This window comes from Haematobia irritans, chromosome 4 (assembly GCF_050003625.1).
Source record: "Haematobia irritans isolate KBUSLIRL chromosome 4, ASM5000362v1, whole genome shotgun sequence".
Classification (NCBI taxonomy): domain Eukaryota; kingdom Metazoa; phylum Arthropoda; class Insecta; order Diptera; family Muscidae; genus Haematobia; species Haematobia irritans.
In genome coordinates, this window is record NC_134400.1 from 216443436 (window position 1) to 216464635 (window position 21200).

At 32.3% G+C, this 21200-nt stretch overlaps 1 protein-coding gene across 2 annotated transcripts in view; it reads left to right on the plus strand.

Moving 5' to 3' along the window:
• The window catches only part of MEP-1 (zinc finger protein MEP-1), a 21151-nt gene extending 3635 nt beyond the window's left edge, over positions 1-17516 (plus strand). Inside the window, exons 1-5 of one of the 2 annotated variants that reach the window (XM_075307847.1) lie at positions 8749-9079; positions 13082-15938; positions 16034-16213; positions 16280-16613; positions 16674-17516. In XM_075307847.1, the coding sequence (XP_075163962.1) occupies positions 13170-15938; positions 16034-16213; positions 16280-16613; positions 16674-16678 (3288 nt within the window). In that variant the 5' untranslated portion in view covers positions 8749-9079; positions 13082-13169 and the 3' untranslated portion in view covers positions 16679-17516. Of the gene's footprint in view, positions 1-8748; positions 9080-13081; positions 15939-16033; positions 16214-16279; positions 16614-16673 lie in introns of those variants that run through there. The other variant, XM_075307846.1, reaches the window with a different exon arrangement.
• The last annotated feature ends 3684 nt before the right edge of the window (positions 17517-21200 follow it).

A 21200-nucleotide genomic window follows, 5' to 3' on the forward strand; every position in this document is an offset into this window, starting at 1 on the left:
TGCAACACACACAAGATAACTAATCAATCATACACCAAAATGTAGGAACGAATGTTACCTTTCAGGAATATAGGCAGACAAGTTGGTATTCTCAAGTAGTTTCGGAGATATATCTATTCAAATGTGGCCATCTCTCGAATAGTGGTGTTTCTATTTGATTTTTGCGGCAATTACATACTTCTTTTTTCGTATTTTGGAAAATGGTTAATACATTTTAGAGTAATTCAGAAAAAATACAAATTTCTGAAAAGTTTAACATTGAAATTGCGACAACAATTGCGAAAATATCACTATCATTTTTGGCACAATTTTATAAATGGGCATAACCTTTATATATAACGAAGAAAGATCAAAATCCCTGGCTCATTATGTCACACTTCTCCTGGCCCGACCCATATATCAAGATTTGTTTATACCACCAATCCGTTTGGAAAAATAACAAATTTTTGTTCTACATTGCTAACAAGTTAATTTCTTTACTATCCAATAAAACAACCAATTCAAAGTGATTTGGATTCCATGTTATGATCCGAAAACTTTATACATTTGAGTCACATGCAATGAAATCTTGTCATTGCTTTAAAGCATTTTTTTTAAATAATTTTATGTTTTACTCTCAAACAAAGCAAATTGAAAAACGTTTTCTCCTCAACCTAGAGTTTAACCTGCACAGGTTTGTACCTTGACAGTATGGCTTAGCGAACTATGTCTCAGTCACGGCAAATGTAAACGTTTCAAATGTGAACGAATTATGGAACCCAAGGAATAACATTTTTCCAAATATACATTATTATTGTATACAGTATAACCTCTTTAATTCGGGCACTAACCTCTAAGTATCTCGGTTGCCACTCGAGCCAAAAATAATCTACCAAATTTGGTCAAAAATGACCAAAAACCCACCAAGCAAAAAAATTTATTTTGTCAAAAAAAATAGTTCTATAAAAAATGTCAAAATTTTATTTTCATAAAAACTTTTGTCAATATTTTATTTGCATAGACAGTTTTGTCAAAATTTTATTACCATAGAAAATTTTATAAAAATTTGATTTCCATAGAAAATTTTCTCAATTTTTTTTCCATAGAAAGTTTTGTCAAAATTTTATTTCCATAGAAAATTTTGTAAATATTTGATTTCCATAGAAAATTTTGTAAGAATTTGATTTCCATAGAAAATTTTGTCAAAATTTTTATTCCATAGAAAATTTTCTCAAAATTTTATTTCCATAGAAAATTTTCTCAAAATTTTATTTCCATAGAAAATTTTGTCAAAATTTTTTTTTCCATAGAAAATTTTGTCGAATGTATCTCTTATAGAAAATTTTATCAAAATTGTATTTCTGTAGAAAACTTTGTCAGAATTTTATTTTTATAGAAAATGTAAAATTTTATTTCTATAAATAATTTTTGTCAACATTTTATTTCTATAAATAATTTTTCAAAATTTTATTTCTAAAGATAATTTTATCAAAATTTTATTTTTAGAGAAAATTTCGTAAAAATTTTATTTTGTCAAAATTTTATTTTTAAAGAAAATTTCGTAAAAATTTTATTTTGTCAAAATTTTAGTTCTATAGAAAATTTCGTCAAAATGTTACTTCTATAGAAAATTTATAGTGTACCCTTTAGTTGGAGAGGAATATTTTAGAAAATCTACCAAACACTAAAAAATCTACCATTTTTGGTAGAATTCTACCAATAGTGGCAACCGTGCTCAGTAGTCCGGTCGAAAGTCATAAACACTCAAGTCAAGAAAATGGGTCTTATTGAAGATCAGTCACCATATTACAAAAAAAAAATGAACGAAAACTTTAAATCTACTTTTACCATACAAATGCCTTCGATAATCTGTCAATAAATAGTTTTGAATAAAGCAGATGAATCTGCTCTATGTTGGAGAGTTCTTCCAATAAAAATATGGATTCACCCAATAGAGACTTAAGCACCTGAAAAAAAACTATCGTTAGATATATTAACTTTTATACCATGCTCTAAAGCACGATCACACCCAAAAGGACAGGAATCCTTTAATTTAATTATGTTAAGATTAACCCTTACAGCTCAGAATCCTTCTACTTAAGCAATACGCCAAAACTGGCCAATGGGCTTGTGACGATAATGAATGTGCCCATTTTTCTGACGACGATATTCGGTCAGTCTTTTTTAAACCAAAATATTGAAATATATGTCTTAAGAAATATTTATGTAAAATCCGAATCAATTTTAAATTTGTTTGTACTGTAATCCGGACAATTCAATAATCCGGATAAGGTCCGGACAAAGATATTTTTCCGAATTAGGGAAGTTGTGCTGTACATTGTTATTAACGAAGTTTCATTTTGGTTCAGCAGCTGATTTTTTTTTTTTGTTAAATGTATTGAACAATTAAAATCTAATTGTTAAACTAGTTTTTTTTTTGTAATTTCGCTTTTGAAAAATATTGGAATATAGTATTTTTTATATATTTTTTACATTGATCACGTGGCCGAAAACTTTTTAATGTTGTAAAGAAAGAATTCAATTCTTTGACTTGTATTTAATAATAGTATTTTCTCAGTCTTCTCAAACCGCTTTCAATTAATATTAAAAAAATGGGATAAGATAGTTTTTGAAAAATTATGAACTTAAATGTGGAATAACTAACTAAGCGCATTTATTTATTTTTTATTATTGCCAAATAGATTGCCTTAAATTTGTTTTATAGCTATTTGAATATTAGAAAAAATTAACATAAATATATATACCTAAGTACAGTACAGTTATATAACGTACATAAATATACGGTATAATCTAAAATATATTTTTTTATAATAGGAAAATTAGCATGTATTTGGTGGGGTTTTTAGGCTTTTGTATATTTCCCTACATAGAAGTGTTCAAAACGCATTTCATTTTTTTAAATAAATTTTTACCACCCACCCTGAATATCGTTCTATTAAATTGGTCAGCATTATATCACATATCTGTGAACTCAACATCCCATCTCTTCCCCCATGACCCCCGTGGCATTATGTTAGTATATATTACTTATATTTTATACCCAAATCTGTTTTATAACATTTTTATCGACTACTGCTGTGTTTTCTATATGTTTTTTGTCTTAAACTGTTTTATCCAATTTCCTTTTGTTTTGCTATTCGCGTAGAGGTAGAAGGTGTTTTAGTAAAACATTGGAACAATTTCAAAAAAAAAATTAAATTCAAAGCACAGTGGCAACACTGTGGTGTCGGGGCTCACAGCCAAAGAGTATAAATAACTAAAGAGGGTCGAAATCAAAGAGTATAAATAAACAAGAGGGTCGAAACGTCTCATTTTTGAAATATCGTATAAATGCCATAGATTAGGGTCGAACATGTTGCAAAACGGTACCAACATTTTCTTCGTATTCCCTTTTGTTATGTACGGCTTTTCACATGGTTTTGATTCGGTAACTTGCGATTCGATTTTGAAAAATCAAATTATTCTTTTTGTAATCAAAAAATTTCTTAATTTATAATAAGAAGTGAATTCTTATAATTTTTATAAATGTTAAAAAACAACTTCATGCGAAAATCTAGTGAAAAAGTGAAAGTTTTCTGGAGTATTTTACGTTAAGCCTAGTATTCAGCTTTAGCCGAAATTTCATGTAGGTACCAATTCAGATGTTCTTTGAAATGTTTGCTTAAGTATGTTAAAGTCATATTGTCATAAAAAAACAGTAAATTTATTGTTTATCGATCTTTAATCAATTGTCTAAAACACGACAACTTATCGAATGTATGTTTTGGGACATAGAATTCATAGATTTAGCAAACAGAAGTATTCTTTTGGTCCTTTTTTGCGTTTTTCGTTTTGTTTTTAATGAAACAATAATTTGAACATAATGAAAATCTAACACACATTGCAGAACACGCCTTATAATTTTTCCATGTTATCAAACGTAAATAAAACATGTTGCATGTTTGACCCTAATCTATGGCATTTGGGCATATCGTAAGTGAGCGATTTCGACCAAAGAGTATAAATAAACAAGAGGGTCGAAACGTCTCATTTTTGAAATATCGTATAAATGCCATAGATTAGGGTCGAACATGTTGCAAAACGGTACCAACATTTTCTTCGTATTCCCTTTTGTTATGTACGGCTTTTCACATGGTTTTGATTCGGTAACTTGCGATTCGATTTTGAAAAATCAAATTATTCTTTTTGTAATCAAAAAATTTCTTAATTTATAATAAGAAGTGAATTCTTATAATTTTTATAAATGTTAAAAAACAACTTCATGCGAAAATCTAGTGAAAAAGTGAAAGTTTTCTGGAGTATTTTACGTTAAGCCTAGTATTCAGCTTTAGCCGAAATTTCATGTAGGTACCAATTCAGATGTTCTTTGAAATGTTTGCTTAAGTATGTTAAAGTCATATTGTCATAAAAAAACAGTAAATTTATTGTTTATCGATCTTTAATCAATTGTCTAAAACACGACAACTTATCGAATGTATGTTTTGGGACATAGAATTCATAGATTTAGCAAACAGAAGTATTCTTTTGGTCCTTTTTTGCGTTTTTCGTTTTGTTTTTAATGAAACAATAATTTGAACATAATGAAAATCTAACACACATTGCAGAACACGCCTTATAATTTTTCCATGTTATCAAACGTAAATAAAACATGTTGCATGTTTGACCCTAATCTATGGCATTTGGGCATATCGTAAGTGAGCGATTTCGACCCTCTTTAGTTATTTATACTCTTTGATTTCGACCCTCTTTAGTTATTTATACTCTTTGCTTACGATATGCCCAAATGCCATAGATTAGGGTCAAACATGCAACATGTTTTATTTACGTTTGATAACATGGAAAAATTATAAGGCGTGTTCTGCAATGTGTGTTAGATTTTCATTATGTTCAAATTATTGTTTCATTAAAAACAAAACGAAAAACGCAAAAAGGACCAAAAGAATACTTCTGTTTGCTAAATCTATGAATTCTATGTCCCAAAACATACATTCGATAAGTTGTCGTGTTTTAGACAATTGATTAAAGATCGATAAACAATAAATTTACTGTTTTTTTATGACAATATGACTTTAACATACTTAAGCAAACATTTCAAAGAACATCTGAATTGGTACCTACATGAAATTTCGGCTAAAGCTGAATACTAGGCTTAACGTAAAATACTCCAGAAAACTTTCACTTTTTCACTAGATTTTCGCATGAAGTTGTTTTTTAACATTTATAAAAATTATAAGAATTCACTTCTTATTATAAATTAAGAAATTTTTTGATTACAAAAAGAATAATTTGATTTTTCAAAATCGAATCGCAAGTTACCGAATCAAAACCATGTGAAAAGCCGTACATAACAAAAGGGAATACGAAGAAAATGTTGGTACCGTTTTGCAACATGTTCGACCCTAATCTATGGCATTTATACGATATTTCAAAAATGAGACGTTTCGACCCTCTTGTTTATTTATACTCTTTGATTTCGACCCTCTTTAGTTATTTATACTCTTTGGTGTGTGTCTCGTTTAACATTTTATCGTTTTTGTTTTGTTTTACGTATTCGTAGCAATTGTGCATGGAATGCATGACATTTGTAAGAGAGCATGTTTGTTTGGCTTTGTGTAGCATCTACCAACTGACCGAAACGATTGTTGAATATATTTTCCAATTTAATTTCTAGTGACATTTGTTTACTTCTTGTTTGCCTTCTCAAACATTTGATGTTTTGACATATTTAAGAGCGCTTAAATGCCGGTGTTCTCTTGCTGCTGTGTTGGTTCCATCTTGCTCTCTTCTTGCTTAACTCTTAATTTGTAAAACTCACCCTCTTTTGTGGTGAAGTTCCTAGATTTCGGCCGGTCACCAAGAATGCAGAGTTTCTACTACAAGGTACAGTTTTGTATCCACGAGATAATTAAAGGCACTATATTAGTACTTTATATCATTATTGGATTGCCGTGTAAGGCAAGTTGTATATTCCAAACATGATCTGTCTTATTATAATCTCCATTAATATTTTCCAAGATTGTCCAAAGAATGTATTGGTGTTGATTTGTTTTTATTTTGGATTCTGTAGTTTACAGATTCTTTAGGGTTGCCATGCTTTTGTATAATGTGTACGAGAATATAGTTGTGTTTTTGTCGATTCCAAAAAAAAGACGCGAGTATGTTTTTCTTTGATTGAAAGTGCGCGCCATGCTCGATTTCCGCGCTGACATCCAGTTTATTTTCAAGCTTACTTTTTTTAAGTCAATTATTTTCAAAGACAAAATTTTACACAATTAATACATTGAAACTTTCCATTAAGTAGATTTTATGAAGATCCATTTTCAGATAATCACCCATGTTCCGATATCCACTTCAATTCCACTTCCACTATTCACGTCAAATCCACGAACGTGAAAATTTGGTGTTCTTAATTCCACGTTCTTTTTTGAACTTTTCTGTAACCAACTGGGTTGCACAAATCACCCAAAAATTCATAAGTGGAATCAATAGACTTATTATAATTTATTATTTTTTTTTTAATTAAAAATGACGCAGTTTTAATAAAACTCATGTATTAAATATAAAACATTTAAAATTTTTTACGCGAGTACTTTTTTTAACCGGAAATACACCCATCTTGGACATAATTCAACATTCACCAAGACGTTTGCAAGTGAATTGATTTCACGAAAATTCCGGTGAAAGTGGATTGTAGGACACGAAAATCGTGGAATTGATTCACATTCACCTGGAAGTGGATTTGGGAACATGGGCAAATAGCTCAATCCAAAATTGGGTTTAGTAACGGCTTTCTAATATTTGAAGATTTCGTCCAAGAATATGGTGAAGAAATTCATAAAAACTAGAAAATTACAAACACCCAAAAAAGTGAACACACCATGAAACTGTATGTTTATTTTAGAAAATTTTAACTAAAATTGTTTTCCAATTACAACATATTACACATAAGGTAATATAATTTGTCGCATTGAAAAAAAATTATTAAAAATAATGAATTTTTTCAGTGGTTTAGGAAAATTTCATATGTTGAAGGAAACAAATGGATTTAAAAGTTCAAGGTACAGGTACAATTTCAGTAAAATTTGCTCATTTGAGAGACTTATGAAATCAATTTAATCAAACTTCTCCCATTTTATATACATTTGCTCATTTTGTGCGAAATGTTGGTATTAGTGTCCCCAATAGTATGATTCTGTTAATTGAGAAAAGGTTTACCACAAATTCTGTGCAGAAATGCTAAAATATCGGGATGTTTGGTAACAATATTAGATATGTTAAGTAAAATTCACATTCCGCAGATATGCTGTTTTTGCTTCGTTCCAACATCGTTTAGCTAAGATGTCGGAAAAGATCAAAAAGAGGAGTGCCGCTGGGGTTAGGTCAATACGAACATTTCTATCAAAAAAAAAACCTAATATCTGGTAATTTGCTAGTATGCAATTCCAGAGAGAATAAAAGACAAGAGAACGAAAAGCGCTCTTCTACAAAAACAACAAATGTCAACCGTATAGATGTCGACAATACCTGCAGCTTTGGTATTACCGACGTTGCGGTCGAAGCGCTGTTTTGATAAATTCTTTATAAAGGCATCGGCTGTTATAATTTCAAATTGTCTGTCAAAAAATTTAATAGAATGAAACGATTTATATAAAAGAACATTTGTAATTACAAAGTAGGTTCTAAATCCTATTTTCTTTACGTTTCGTAAAGCCGGCAGTGAACTGAACTGGGTGACGCCGACACAAACTATGATATTTCAGAGAAGCACCGACAAAAACTGCATATTAGAGAAATTTTCCTCATGACTGCCACTTACTGACGCAGTTTCGCTTCACAGTTTCGGCCTCTTGTCTTTTTATTCTCTCTGGCAATTCTTTTTCAGATTGCAATATTTTGTGGTATGGTAACCCTGCATATGGTTAATTTTGTAAAACTAAACCAGGGATGGGCAGAGAGGATTTGTGTTTGTGTGCGTTTTCAATTGATCGCTCTCTTTATGCACTTAGAGAAATGATACTTAATAATTATATTAAGTTAGTTTTTTATGAGATTTTTATGAAAGACTTTAAAGACGTATTTCTGTCATTGATACAGAAGTTTAATATAATTAACTTTTTAACGAAACGAAACATTATTTGGATGTCCAAAGAGGCACTGTACTAAAAAATTACCATATAAAATCGTAAAATATTAAGTGTTTTTTGTTTATTGTGTATTTTTATTTGATTCGCAATAGTAAAATAAATGATATTTTTAGGTTTTCAGATACGCACAATAGAAAAAATTCAATAATTATTAAAAAAATATTTTTTTATTACATCTGGTTATTATTTAATTGAAAGTTATGAATTCTGTAAACAAATAATTATATTGCAAGTACTAATTTATTTCGAATTTCATGTAATCGCTGAACAACATGCGACAACACACCCAGCTCGATCGGTTGCTCAAGCGAGACTGAAATGTGTTTTCAAAATACAAATTCATTTCGTCGTGTGTAAAAAACCTGTTTTGAGACTTAACTGAGCGAGAGAATATTTGGGTGAGCAAGAGCAAAACGCCGCGTAGTCTCTTTGCCCATCGCTGAACTAAACAATCATCCATTCAAATACAACACAGCAGCACATTGTGAATTACGAACAAATAGATACTCTCTCGCAAGGGCTCTCTCTCTATCTCTCTGTATCTTTCTCTGATTGCGTCAACGTTACTCTGCTCTTCATAATTTTGGCAATCTTTAGTTGTTTGTTGGTTCTCGAGAGTGTTGTGTGTTGTTTTGATATCACGGAATCGTCTATGGCTGTTACCGTTAGCCGGTCAAAAAACTTTGTTGTTTTCCCCACCCCCTACACTGCCAGTGTTGAAACACACTACAACTCATATTGCCATCATTGTCAACACCACCACCTTACTATCATCATTCTCCATTGATGAACGCCCAACTCCAGGATTATTAGTGCTTTTATGTGTGTGCGTGTGTGATGCTACCTTCATTCCTAGTTCCAGCCTTAAGACAATCTCAGGAAATTGCAGCGAAAAATTGAGCAATGTTTTGTTGTTGTTGCAACGACAAATCATGGTATGTGAGAATTAATTCCCCGCACGTCAACCATCTCGCAGGACTTTATAGTGAAAACACGATATAATTTTTGATTTTTGTAAAGTTAGAAGCTGTCGTTGATGTCTTTTCCGTTTCGTTTCACCACCATGCAGACTCGCGTTTCCTTCTTCTTAACGTTCTTGTGTACTTCACTTGGACTTATTTTGCTTATAGCGAAACCAGCCAACTACTATAGCCATTATGTGTATATTTGTGTGTGTGTCGTTACTGCTTCTTCGTGTTTTTTTTGTCGCTCGCCTAACAATCTGTCTGTCCTTCTTTCTCTTCGTTCGTCGGTCTGTCCGGCTTTTGTTTGTGTTCATAGATTGGGTCTCCACATGAAGGGAACACCGACCGACTGACCGACCAACAAACAGCCAGAATGTCAGTTCAAGCAGCACACTGTTCAAATCGTGGTACTGCCACAGTGTAGATATGTTTATAAAATGTTATATATTCTATATACAATTTTTTTGCCGCTACTTACAAACTAAACGACCGACGATTGTTATATACATCAATGCCATCTATTGTGGACGTACATATATATATATATATAGCGTGTATATATGTATGCTAGTTAATATCTTCCCCCACCTTCACTTATGATTTAAATTTATTGATAATTATTTGTTTTTAAAATTTATTAATTTTTTCAATATTTCGGGTCATAATCGGATTGATGAGTGAGTTTTAGGAACCAATAGCTCGATATGCTCATACTATATAGTCTGAACACTTACAAGCATTTAAATAGTATTTTGCAACGGTTGAAAACCCCAGTATTTCTAGCGAAATTCTTGAGCATCGTGGATGAAATTAGAGTCGTGCTATTCTCTAATGTGAGGCATGTTCCCGTGTTTCCAATATGCAATGCCCGAATTGCATACGGAAAATGGTCATGGTTTTATGGGCTTACTTTCGACTGGTAGTAATTCTGGCGAGTGTTTCAAGACTTCTCTAGCAGATTTTTCAAATGCCATTCAGCTGTAATAAGAAAGTGAAGGTCACCACCTGTGGCATCACAATTGATAAAAGTCGGTCTAAGTGTGTCTTTATAAAGGGTGATTCTTTTGAGGTTAGGATTTTCATGCATTAGTATTTGACAGATCACGTGGGATTTCAGACATGGTGTCAAAGAGAAAGATGCTCAGTATGCTTTGACATTTCATCATGAATAGACTTACTAACGAGCCACAACGTCGAATTTTCAGTGAATGGGCCCTAGAAAAGTTGGCAGAAAATCCGCTTTTTTATCGACAAATTTTGTTCAGCGATGAGGCTCATTTCTGGTTGAATGGCTACGTAAATAAGCAAAATTGCCGCATTTGGAGTGAAGAGCAACCAGAAGCCGTTCAAGAACTGCCCATGCATCCCGAAAAATGCACTGTTTGGTGTGGTTTGTACGCTGGTGGAATCATTGGACCGTATTTTTTCAAAGATGCTGTTGGACGCAACGTTACGGTGAATGGCGATCGCTATCGTTCGATGCTAACAAACTTTTTGTTGCCAAAAATGGAAGAACTGAACTTGGTTGACATGTGGTTTCAACAAGATGGCGCTACATGCCACACAGCTCGCGATTCTATGGCCATTTTGAGGGAAAACTTCGGAGAACAATTCATCTCAAGAAATGGACCGGTAAGTTGGCCACCAAGATCATGCGATTTGACGCCTTTAGACTATTTTTTGTGGGGCTACGTCAAGTCTAAAGTCTACAGAAATAAGCCAGCAACTATTCCAGCTTTGGAAGACAACATTTCCGAAGAAATTCGGGCTATTCCGGCCGAAATGCTCGAAAAAGTTGCCCAAAATTGGACTTTCCGAATGGACCACCTAAGACGCAGCCGCGGTCAACATTTAAATGAAATTATCTTCAAAAAGTAAATGTCATGGACAATCTAACGTTTCAAATAAAGAACCGATGAGATTTTGCAAATTTTATGCGTTTTTTTTTTAAAAAAAGTTATCAAGCTCTTAACAAATCACCCTTTAGTTTATTTGGATCCTATAGTAAATACCCACTAAAAACTAACACCCAGTTTCTCATATCCGATACGAACGGTTTTTTCCGACTGATACGCCAAAATAGCTTATTTTTCTTTATAAATTCGTATATGTTGAAGGAGATTTGCGTATTTTGCTGAGGTAAGATGTATACTCACACGAAAAGCCATAATCACACACGAACAAATTTAGAGACCTACGCTCACTCACGTTTCACCACTATTCACGTTACAAATTTACAAAATAGCCAAAAAAGAGTATGAATCGCAAGCCAATTAATGACAATTATTTAAATGAAAGATTTGATTCAATTATTCGTGAATGTGGTCGTTCGTGAATTTGAATAAATTTTATTCACGGGCCGATTTTTATTTATTTTTCACTAAGCCCATCCACGACATATTTGATTAAGTTCCATTCAGGCGCACTCACGGCAGTTGCTTTGATTTTTGATCACGATTCACGGACACCTCTAATATTGAACTTCGAAAGCATTCTTTTCGTATATGAGAAATTAGCCACAAGAAATCATTGATTTTTGTGGTTATTAGCTGAAATGTTATGCTATGGTCACACTGGGCAAAAAAAGAAAACAAGAAAAGAAAAGATATTTAGCTCATATTGGATATATAACATCATTTTAGGATTCTTTTCCAAAAACCATATCGAGATATTTGGAAAATGGTTCTGGAAAAATGTTTTTGGTCAAATATTTGCCTAGTGTGACCATAGCCTTATGGCGATTTCGATTGGGAAAAAGGTGTAACATTCTCGAAATTGATTGCCAAATATAAAGGACACTGTCATAGATTTTGGATCCTGTATCCCACACAATATTATGAATTAACAATAACTTTGGAATGACACTATTATTTGAGCGAAAATACAATGAGGGAAAAAGTAGTGTAACACCAGGGCAACATATGTTTTGCGAAACGAAAACGCCCTTAGTCATTTATATAATTTATATAAATAAGAATTGATATTCTCAATACTGGGGCCACAAAGGGTATCAATGCGTGTATTTTGAAGAAATTTGGATTAGTAATGGATTTGTAGGTTTCGATAATCCTCCATTTTATAACAAAATATAACACCCTCGGATTTCAATTTGAACTTCTGAAATATGGGGTAATACGTTTTACACAAAAATTTTACAACATTTCGCACATAATTGAATCATATCTTTTTTTAGGAGATGTAGATGGGTAGCAATTGTTTATCCCACAATGTTTTTTTTTCATATTGGTTGGGTAGACTGAAGCTGAATGTTTTGGAGTTATATGGCAATAATCATAATGTTGAAAATTCACTCTAATTTTAGTTTGTTGTTGTAGTTCCTGTAATATACCAGCTAAAACTTTTATTACCAAATAATCTTAGGGCTAACCATTAAGTGGAAATCTTGTTTATCTACGCAAGGGCATGTCCTATGAGGAAAGCACTTTCCTGTCGCATTTTGGACAACATATGAGTTTGATCCAAATGCTTTTGGTAGTTTTTTACTGGTGGGATTATGCTTCAGATCACATGGGTTAACTGTTGCAGGTGATAGCAGTCATTATATTCAGGTGTATCAGCACGTATTTCCGGATAGTCATTGAATCCGATTACTAATGTTCAATTCTTTAATTTCTATCAGCTAGCAAACAGGTACAAAGAAAGAACTTAACTTTATTGTACCGTCATGGAGATGGACCAATACAAATATACATTGATTTGTCCTAAGTTAAAAAAAACAAATGTGGCAAACATTTGCTAAATTTAATTGAATACTGTTGTCTAGTATAATGCTTTTTTGAAGACAAAACATTAATAATAACAATTACATAAAAAAATAAAATCGTATATATAGAGATCAATTTGGTTCAGTTTCTTTACTATTTGGAATACAAACTAGATATATACTTCATTCTCTGATTGCATAGAGTAGCACTTTTATAATGATGTCTATTTTTTCGTTTTTGTTTTCAGCTTTACTAAATTGGATTTTAAACATTGAATAGACTGACAACAGTTATAGTACATCCAGGCAAATTTCTTTACACATCATCTCAATAATATGACAGAAGTTGATGTTTCTATACCGGATGGTGGTACCACATTGTCAACCAATGTAGAAAGTTCGGATACTACAACGGAGATATCTGGACATCAGAATGGAAATTCCAGTAATAACAACAAGGTTACCAGCAGCAAAGACGAAAGCATGGAGGTGGATGGTGCTGATACTGAAGAAGACGATTCACAAATAACATCCTCAACTGAAACTGTTGGTGGTGGTGGAGGGGGAGGAGGCGTTAGAGATCGAGATGAAAACAGTAATAGTAAAACGGATTTACCCTCGAAAAATCCAGGTAATATACACGAAGATTCTTCGAATGCCTGCGAAAGTATATCACAACATTGTGATAGTGTAAATAGCTCTGAGGGAAAGCCCCAGTCAAACCATACTCGAGACTCGGACAATGATGATACAAACACTAATGACAGTCATGCGGTGTCCAAGACTCATCCTGATGATGAAGGAGGAGTAAGTAGAGACGGCTCAACAAATCATGTGGATGAAGCTTCCAATGATAATTCCTCAAATCAAACGAATCCTGATCCTCTGGCTACGCCCAAGCCCAAAAATAATCAAAATGGTTCCGCCTCTAACGAAGAAAAACAATCGGATGGGGTTGTGGATTTGGGAGATGATTCCGACGTTGAAATGTCGGAAACCCCCAATGAAAGTGTTGCTCGTTGTGCAAACAAATCCAATTCTAATGATAGAGATTCCGATGGTGCAGTGGTCATTGGTTCCGACTCTGAAAATGAAAGTGAAAAACCCTCTAAACCCGTCCCCATGCAAACACCTCCACCAACAAATTCATCATCTAGTATTCCTACAAAGCCTGCACAAGTTGTTGACGAGGATGACGATGATGACGATTGTGTGGTCATAGAAGACGATAGTCCAGCACCTAACGATCTCTCCAAACGTAAAATCGATGAGGCTAGTGCTCAAGAAGACTTGACACAGCCTCCAAGTAAACGGCAACGTAATAGTCTGCCCCAAACACAAGGACAGCTGAGTATTAAAGATGCTCGCACCCTAATGCCGCCTGCCCAAGAAACGCCATTCAAAAATGCAATTGTATATCCTGTAAATATAACACCTGCCTCGCCAGTAGCAACAGGGCCTCCAAAACTTGTTCCTGTTGGTTCTCCCATTGCCGCTCCTGCTTCGGCCCTAGCCGGTTTGCCAGGCATGAACACTACAACCAACCCAAATTGCTTGCCCGGTCTAACGGACGATATGTTTGTTTTAGAGGCACCTTCGTTTATAGTTCCATATATCTATGAGAAACCTCCATCGGACCAAATAAAGGATGTCGTCAAAGCGTTGGAGACCAAATTTGCCTTTACAAAAGAAGATTTATCTGTGGTGGATAAAACTGATGAATTTGATATGATGACCGAACAAAATAAAGAGGATCGTGAAGAGACTGCCACCAAAAAGAAGAAAAGAGGAGGTGAAGACAACGATGACTCATGGTCGGAGGAAGAGGCGGACTCGGAGGATGACGACGACGATTCAGAATCAGGCATGCGAACAAAGGTACTCATAAAAGAGGCTTCCGATGACATTACGGCTTTGAAAGGAGCCATAAAACCTGCTGCTGCGCTGGCAAGCACTGGAAATGCAGCAGCAGTACCAGCTAAACCTGGTCAAGAAAATTATTTCGAAAGTCCTCTGGGCAAATTCTTTATGGACATAGGCGTTGGTTTAGTTCAGGAATATGTACAAAATGACTTGATACGCCTACAGAAGAGAAAAATGAGGAAGAGTTTGGGCCGCAATACAGCTGAATTTGAACAGGCCATAGCGGCTCTTACAGCCAACATGGAGGCTTCAAAGAAGAAGAACGCCCCCTTCAAATTCAACATGAAACGCTGCGAGTTTTGTAATTTCAAATCAGAATCTGCCCTATCCATGGCGAATCACTACGAAACACCTCATATGAATGGACAATTGTATAAATGTAATTTCTGCATCTTTGAAATTCGTAATGCCACTGAAATTGTTTACCATATGGAAGCCGTTCACAATATCAAGGCACGTCTCATTAAACCATTGCCCTATCATCAATGCCCCAATTGTGGTTTCGAAGATAATGGTAAAGCCAAACTGGCCCGCCATCAACCGGTGTGTGCTAAGAAGTTCCGACCTGAAATCAATTTAGCTCCTCCCAATGATTGGGAGGCACCAGCCAAAATACCCCGCATTAAACCCAGACATGGATTGGTGGGAACAGCCACAGCATATCAGGCTATGGCTGCTCAGGCCGCAGCTCAAAAGGCAGCTTTGGCTTCTATACAACAGCAGCAACAGGCGAGAAATCTCCAGGCTGCTGCTTTAGCAGCACAAAATGCCGCCAATAAAATGAGAGGTCGCGCTCCACCAATACCAATTGGTAAAAACGTGCAACAAGCGACCGGTGCTATGATACGATCGGCAAATCAAGTTCGAAATCCTGCAGCTACTAATGTTGTCCTGCCCAATAATTATCAGCTTGGAGCTGGTGGACAAATTCTGCCGGGAAATGCAGCGAACAAAAAGCTTACTACAGGACAACCCAGCATTTCAATAACACCGCTACCTCGTCAAGCAGCAGCAACTGGTGGACAGTCGCCATCGACCAGTAAGGTACCACCACCAGGAATGAAGCCAGGCCAAAATCCTGCCGGTGGCAAAGCTCAATTTGTTATATGTGAGATATGTGATGGATACATAAAGGATTTAGAGCAATTACGCAATCATATGCAATGGATGCACAAAGTCAAGGTAATTGAATGAAAAATGTTCATATGTTAGTACTCAAAATTCAACAAATTCATTATTTTCTTTGTCGTCATTATTTAATATTTCTCCCTTTTCAGATACACCCCAAAATGATTTACAATCGACCACCATTGAATTGTCAAAAGTGTCAATTCCGATTCTTCACAGATCAAGGCTTGGAACGCCATTTATTGGGCTCTCATGGGCTAGTTACGAGCTCTATGCAAGAAGCTGCTAACAAAGGCAAGGATGCTGGCAGATGTCCAGTTTGCGGCAGGGTAAGAATCATCATGATTATCTATTTATGATAAGTTTACTCATTACAATTATTCCTATGTTTTCAGATGTATCAATGGAAACTCTTGAATCATGTTTCGCGAGATCATCATATGACTTTAAAACCAGCACACTTATCCTATAAATGTACAGTTTGTACAGCCACATTTGGTATGTACAAACAATTCGAGACTCATGTCTACACGGCCCACAGTACAGTGGCCAAGAAAGCTATGGATGGCAAAAAGAACTCCCCAGCCACAGCTGGCAGTAGTGGACGTAATAGTTTATCAGCAGCGAATGACTCATTATTGAAGCCTTTGAAAATAAATGATGAAATCACTATAATACCACAACCTGCATCGAAATCGCGCATTTCAAACATGGATACTCATGTTATTGGTAAGCATGGTGGCGAAAATTGATATTAGAGTAAATCTAATTTTTCCTTTTTTCTTTCAGATTAAGCTTTCGTTTAAGAAAAAAAAAAAAAAACAATAATGGTCGAGAAATGAATGAATTCTTCCCCCTACCTGTTCAAAATTTTAATCTATAAGGGGTCCATTTGAAGTTATATGCTACAGCATTCGGCTAGCTTAGCATGGGTGCAACAGCGACAGAGATAATATGCGAAATTCCTTTTTTGAGTACTTTAAAGATGGTTGACTTATCGTAAGAAAAGAAAGTAAAAGAATACCCAAAAAGGCTGCTGTTTGTATAATATAAAAACAATTGGAATGGATTTCTCACCAATATCAAAGGAATTGGGAATTAAACATTTCGGGTTCCAATCCTCACATGCCTCTGGGACGATTAAAAAAAAAAATAAATCACCCGCCCTCTTTCACATATTCAATGTTTTATCAATGCGAAAAGGTAGTCATGCCTATTATTGTTCCACTTTTATTCTTTTCGATTAGCTGTGGCAAACTCTTCGTGTTTGGAATGTTCGTTTTAGCATATCTTTCCATATTAATTTAGAACTTTTTTTAAGCATACACCGTGAATCATGAATTTCGTTTTCGAAACAAACAACCATTTTTTTCCTTTTTTAATTTTCACCGAATATATTCAATATAATGAAAAGAGGAAACAACAACAACTAAACAACACAACATTATAGTAATTACAACAAAGAAAACAAACATTAGATGTTACAAAAACCTTAAGTGGTTGGAATGTACATTAGTTAAAATACCTAATAAGAGTAGCATACAGTATACATTAGTAATTATGATAAAAAGCAAAAGATGGCAAATAAAGCTCGAAACCTTTTTGAAGACAAAAAAAAACAACAACAACAAACTTTTAATCGGCGTGCATTTGTTACGAAATCATTGTAAGAATTACTTTCTTATGTTGTCTTTGTCCTTGCCCTCAATTAGCCCATTCTCATACTATATATAATGAAATGATTTTCTTTTGAATGCACGTAATCGTTTTTTTTTTTAATTTTCCAAATCAATTACGAACATACATTCGTTTTCCATATGACCCCTCCCCCTCAATACACTTCTCTATACATATATCGTATATAAGATACAAATTTGATGAAAAAGCGTATACATATGATCAATAAGGCACTATAATTTAAAATGTGAACAACATCTTTAAATTAAAAGATCCAAAAAAGCAAACAAAGTTAAATAGAAACTAAATAAATAAGAAATAAAGTATATATACTAAAGGTAACATTTATAATTATTACATAATTTATATTATTTTTAATTTTCAGTAAAATAAAAATCTTATTATTAATAACTACGAATAATAATAACAATACGATAATAAATGCAAACAACATTTTAAACATATTCTGTTTGAAAGTAAACAATTTCACAGTTTCAATTTTATTGTATTGGTCAATTGTGGTAAGACACTATTTTACTAGGGCAAGATTTGGGCTGGAAAGTAAAATATGAACTTTGAAACTATTAAGGTCTAATGTCATGCGGTGTCAAAGGAAACAATCATTTGTCTGTTATATGAATGACCTTGATGTGAGGTCATACTACTTTGAAGAACTAAGCTCATAGGTCTGCCAGTTCAATTTGATCTCCATCACCACCATAGACTATAACAATCATCAACTGTTATTGGTACATTTTCCACCAATATTTTTGAAAGTATTTTACCATCACTATTGTTAAAATATTCTTTTGATATTTTTTTTTGTAATACCAAGAGTAAATAACTAATCGAAAAAAAGTGTAATAATCGAAGTCGACTTTTCGCAATCTTCAAAATCGAATAATCGACTTTTGAATTTGATGTTGGTCAAAATTGATTAATTGGCTTTTCGTAGTGACCAAAATCGAACTATCACGATATATTTGAATTGAAATGGAGTTTGTAACGCAGTTCTTTTAATGCTGAAAATTCGCCAAAAAGTCTAATGTCGCATTATGAAAATAGTCCAAAAAGCCGACTTTTACAAATTTTTTAAAAGTAGAAAAATCGACTAATTTAAATTTGGTAAAAGTCGAAACTTGGCTCCAATTTTCCAAGTGACAAGTCGAAAAGTAGATTAAGATTATAATTACAATCCCTCACTATAATCTCAATCTGTGGTGGTGGCCAAAAAAAAAAAACAAAAAGCTAAATTATAACTAAACTAATCTAATCTAAAAGTATATTACAATTGACGCAATTAATTTAAATGAAACTAAATTAATAATAAATCTCTACAACGAAGTTAAAACTACTAATTTATAGCAGTTTCAATTAGTTATCACAGTGACTAGAAACTAAGCATTGCGTGTTCCTCTAAAATAGATTTTGATTTGTTGCTTGCATTAGTGTAGTACAAACCAAAATAAAAAAAAAAACTAAAATTAAGGGATGTCAGTTATATGAAATGATGGTGGACAATTGTGGAAATAGTTTAATTTGGGAAAAATAATTCGTATATGAATTCCATTAGAAGTTAGCATAGAAGACCAAAAATGAATCACCTTCCTCCGCCAGATCCATCCTGAAGACTGGAAATTCGCTTAATCGTGTGATGAAACCTTTATAAATAGTCCTGTGTAAATTGGTACGTGGCATTCTATTTTCAAAAACGTAATAATATCACTTCCTTCATCTTCTTGTCCAATAAGTTTGTATAAAAATTATAATAAACATGCTTGTTCTGGGTCCCATCCACGGCCAAAAATAATCTACCAAAATTTGAAGAAAATTTTACCACAAATCTACCAAATTAAAAAATCCCAAATTTTATTTCTATAGATAATTTTGTCAAAATTTTATTTCGTTTTGTTTTGTTATTGTTGGTTTTGTTCTTTAATCATTGTTGTTGTTTTTTTGATTTCAGCTTAAAACCATGCATTGACTAAGCTACAAGAGTATCTTAACCAACAGAGGAAAATAATGTTTGTCAAATTTATTTTGGCAAAGTCCTATAGACTATAGAATGTACGCACGTTTCGGAATTACCACATTCCTCATCAGCATCCTCTACTTGCAGCAAAACTATCAACCAATTATCAAAATAAATTCAGGCAGTTCATTAAACCCAACAATGAATCACACTTGAACCTTCCGAAAAAAGGTTTTACATGATAGTGGAAAATTTTGTCCAAATTTTATTTCTGTAGAAAATTTTGTCCAAATTTTATTTCTATAGAAAATTTTGTCAAATTTTATATAGAAAATTTTGTCAAAATTTAATTTATATAGAAATTTTTTTTTCAAAATTTTATTTCTATAGAAACTTGTCAAAATTTCTGTAGAAAATAATGTTAAAATTTTATTTCTATAGAAAATTTTGTCAAAATTTTATTTCTATAGAAAATTTTTTCAAAACTTTACTCCTATAGATTTTGTCAAAATTTTATTTCTATAGAAATTTTTGTCAACATTTTATTTCTATAGACAATTTTGTCAACATTTTATTTCTATACAGAATTTTGTCAAAATTTTATTTCTATAGAAAATTTAGTCAAAATTTTTTTATGGAAAATTTAGTCAAATTTTTTTTTATGGAAAATTTTTAAAAAATTTTATTTCTATAGAAAATATTTTTTTATTTCTATACAGAATTTTGTCAAAATTTTATTTATATGGAAAATTTAGTCAAAAATTTTTTTTATGGAAAATTTTTTCAAAATTTTATTTCTATAGAAAATATTGTCAAAATTTTATCTCTATAGAAGTTTGTCAAAATTTTATTTCTATAGATTTTTTTTTCAAAATTTTCTATAGAAAATTGTTTCAAAATTTTATTTCTATAGAAAATTTTTTTATTTCTATAGAAAATTTTGTCAAAATTTCTGTAGAAAATGTTGTCAAAATTTTATTTCTATAGAAAATTTAGTCAAAATTTTTTTATGGAAAATTTAGTCAAATTTTTTTTTATGGAAAATTTTTAAAAAATTTTATTTCTATAGAAAATATTTTTTTATTTCTATACAGAATTTTGTCAAAATTTTATTTATATAGAAAATTTAGTCAAACATTTTTTTTATGGAAAATTTTATTTCTATAGAAAATATTGTCAAAATTTTATCTCTATAGAAGTTTGTCAAAATTTTATTTCTATAGATTTTTTTTCAAAATTTTCTATAGAAAATTGTTTCAAAATTTTATTTCTATAGAAAATTTTTTTATTTCTATAGAAAATTTTGTCAAAATTTCTGTAGAAAATGTTGTCAAAATTTTATTTCTATAGAAAATTTAGTCAAAATTTTTTTTTATGGAAAATTTTTTCAAAATTTTATTTCCATAGAAAATTTTGTCAAAAGTTTACTTCTATAGAAGTTTTTGTAAAAATGTTATTTGTATAGATTTTTTTTTTAAATTTTATTTCTATAGAAAATGTATTTTTTTTTATTTCTATAGAAAATTTTGTCATTTTTTTCTATAGAAAATTTTGTCAAAAGTTTTTTTTTCTATAGAATTTCTTTTTTGAAAATTTTATTTGTATAGAAATATTTTTGAAAATTTTATTTCTATAGAAAATTTTGTCAAAATTTTATTTCTATAGAT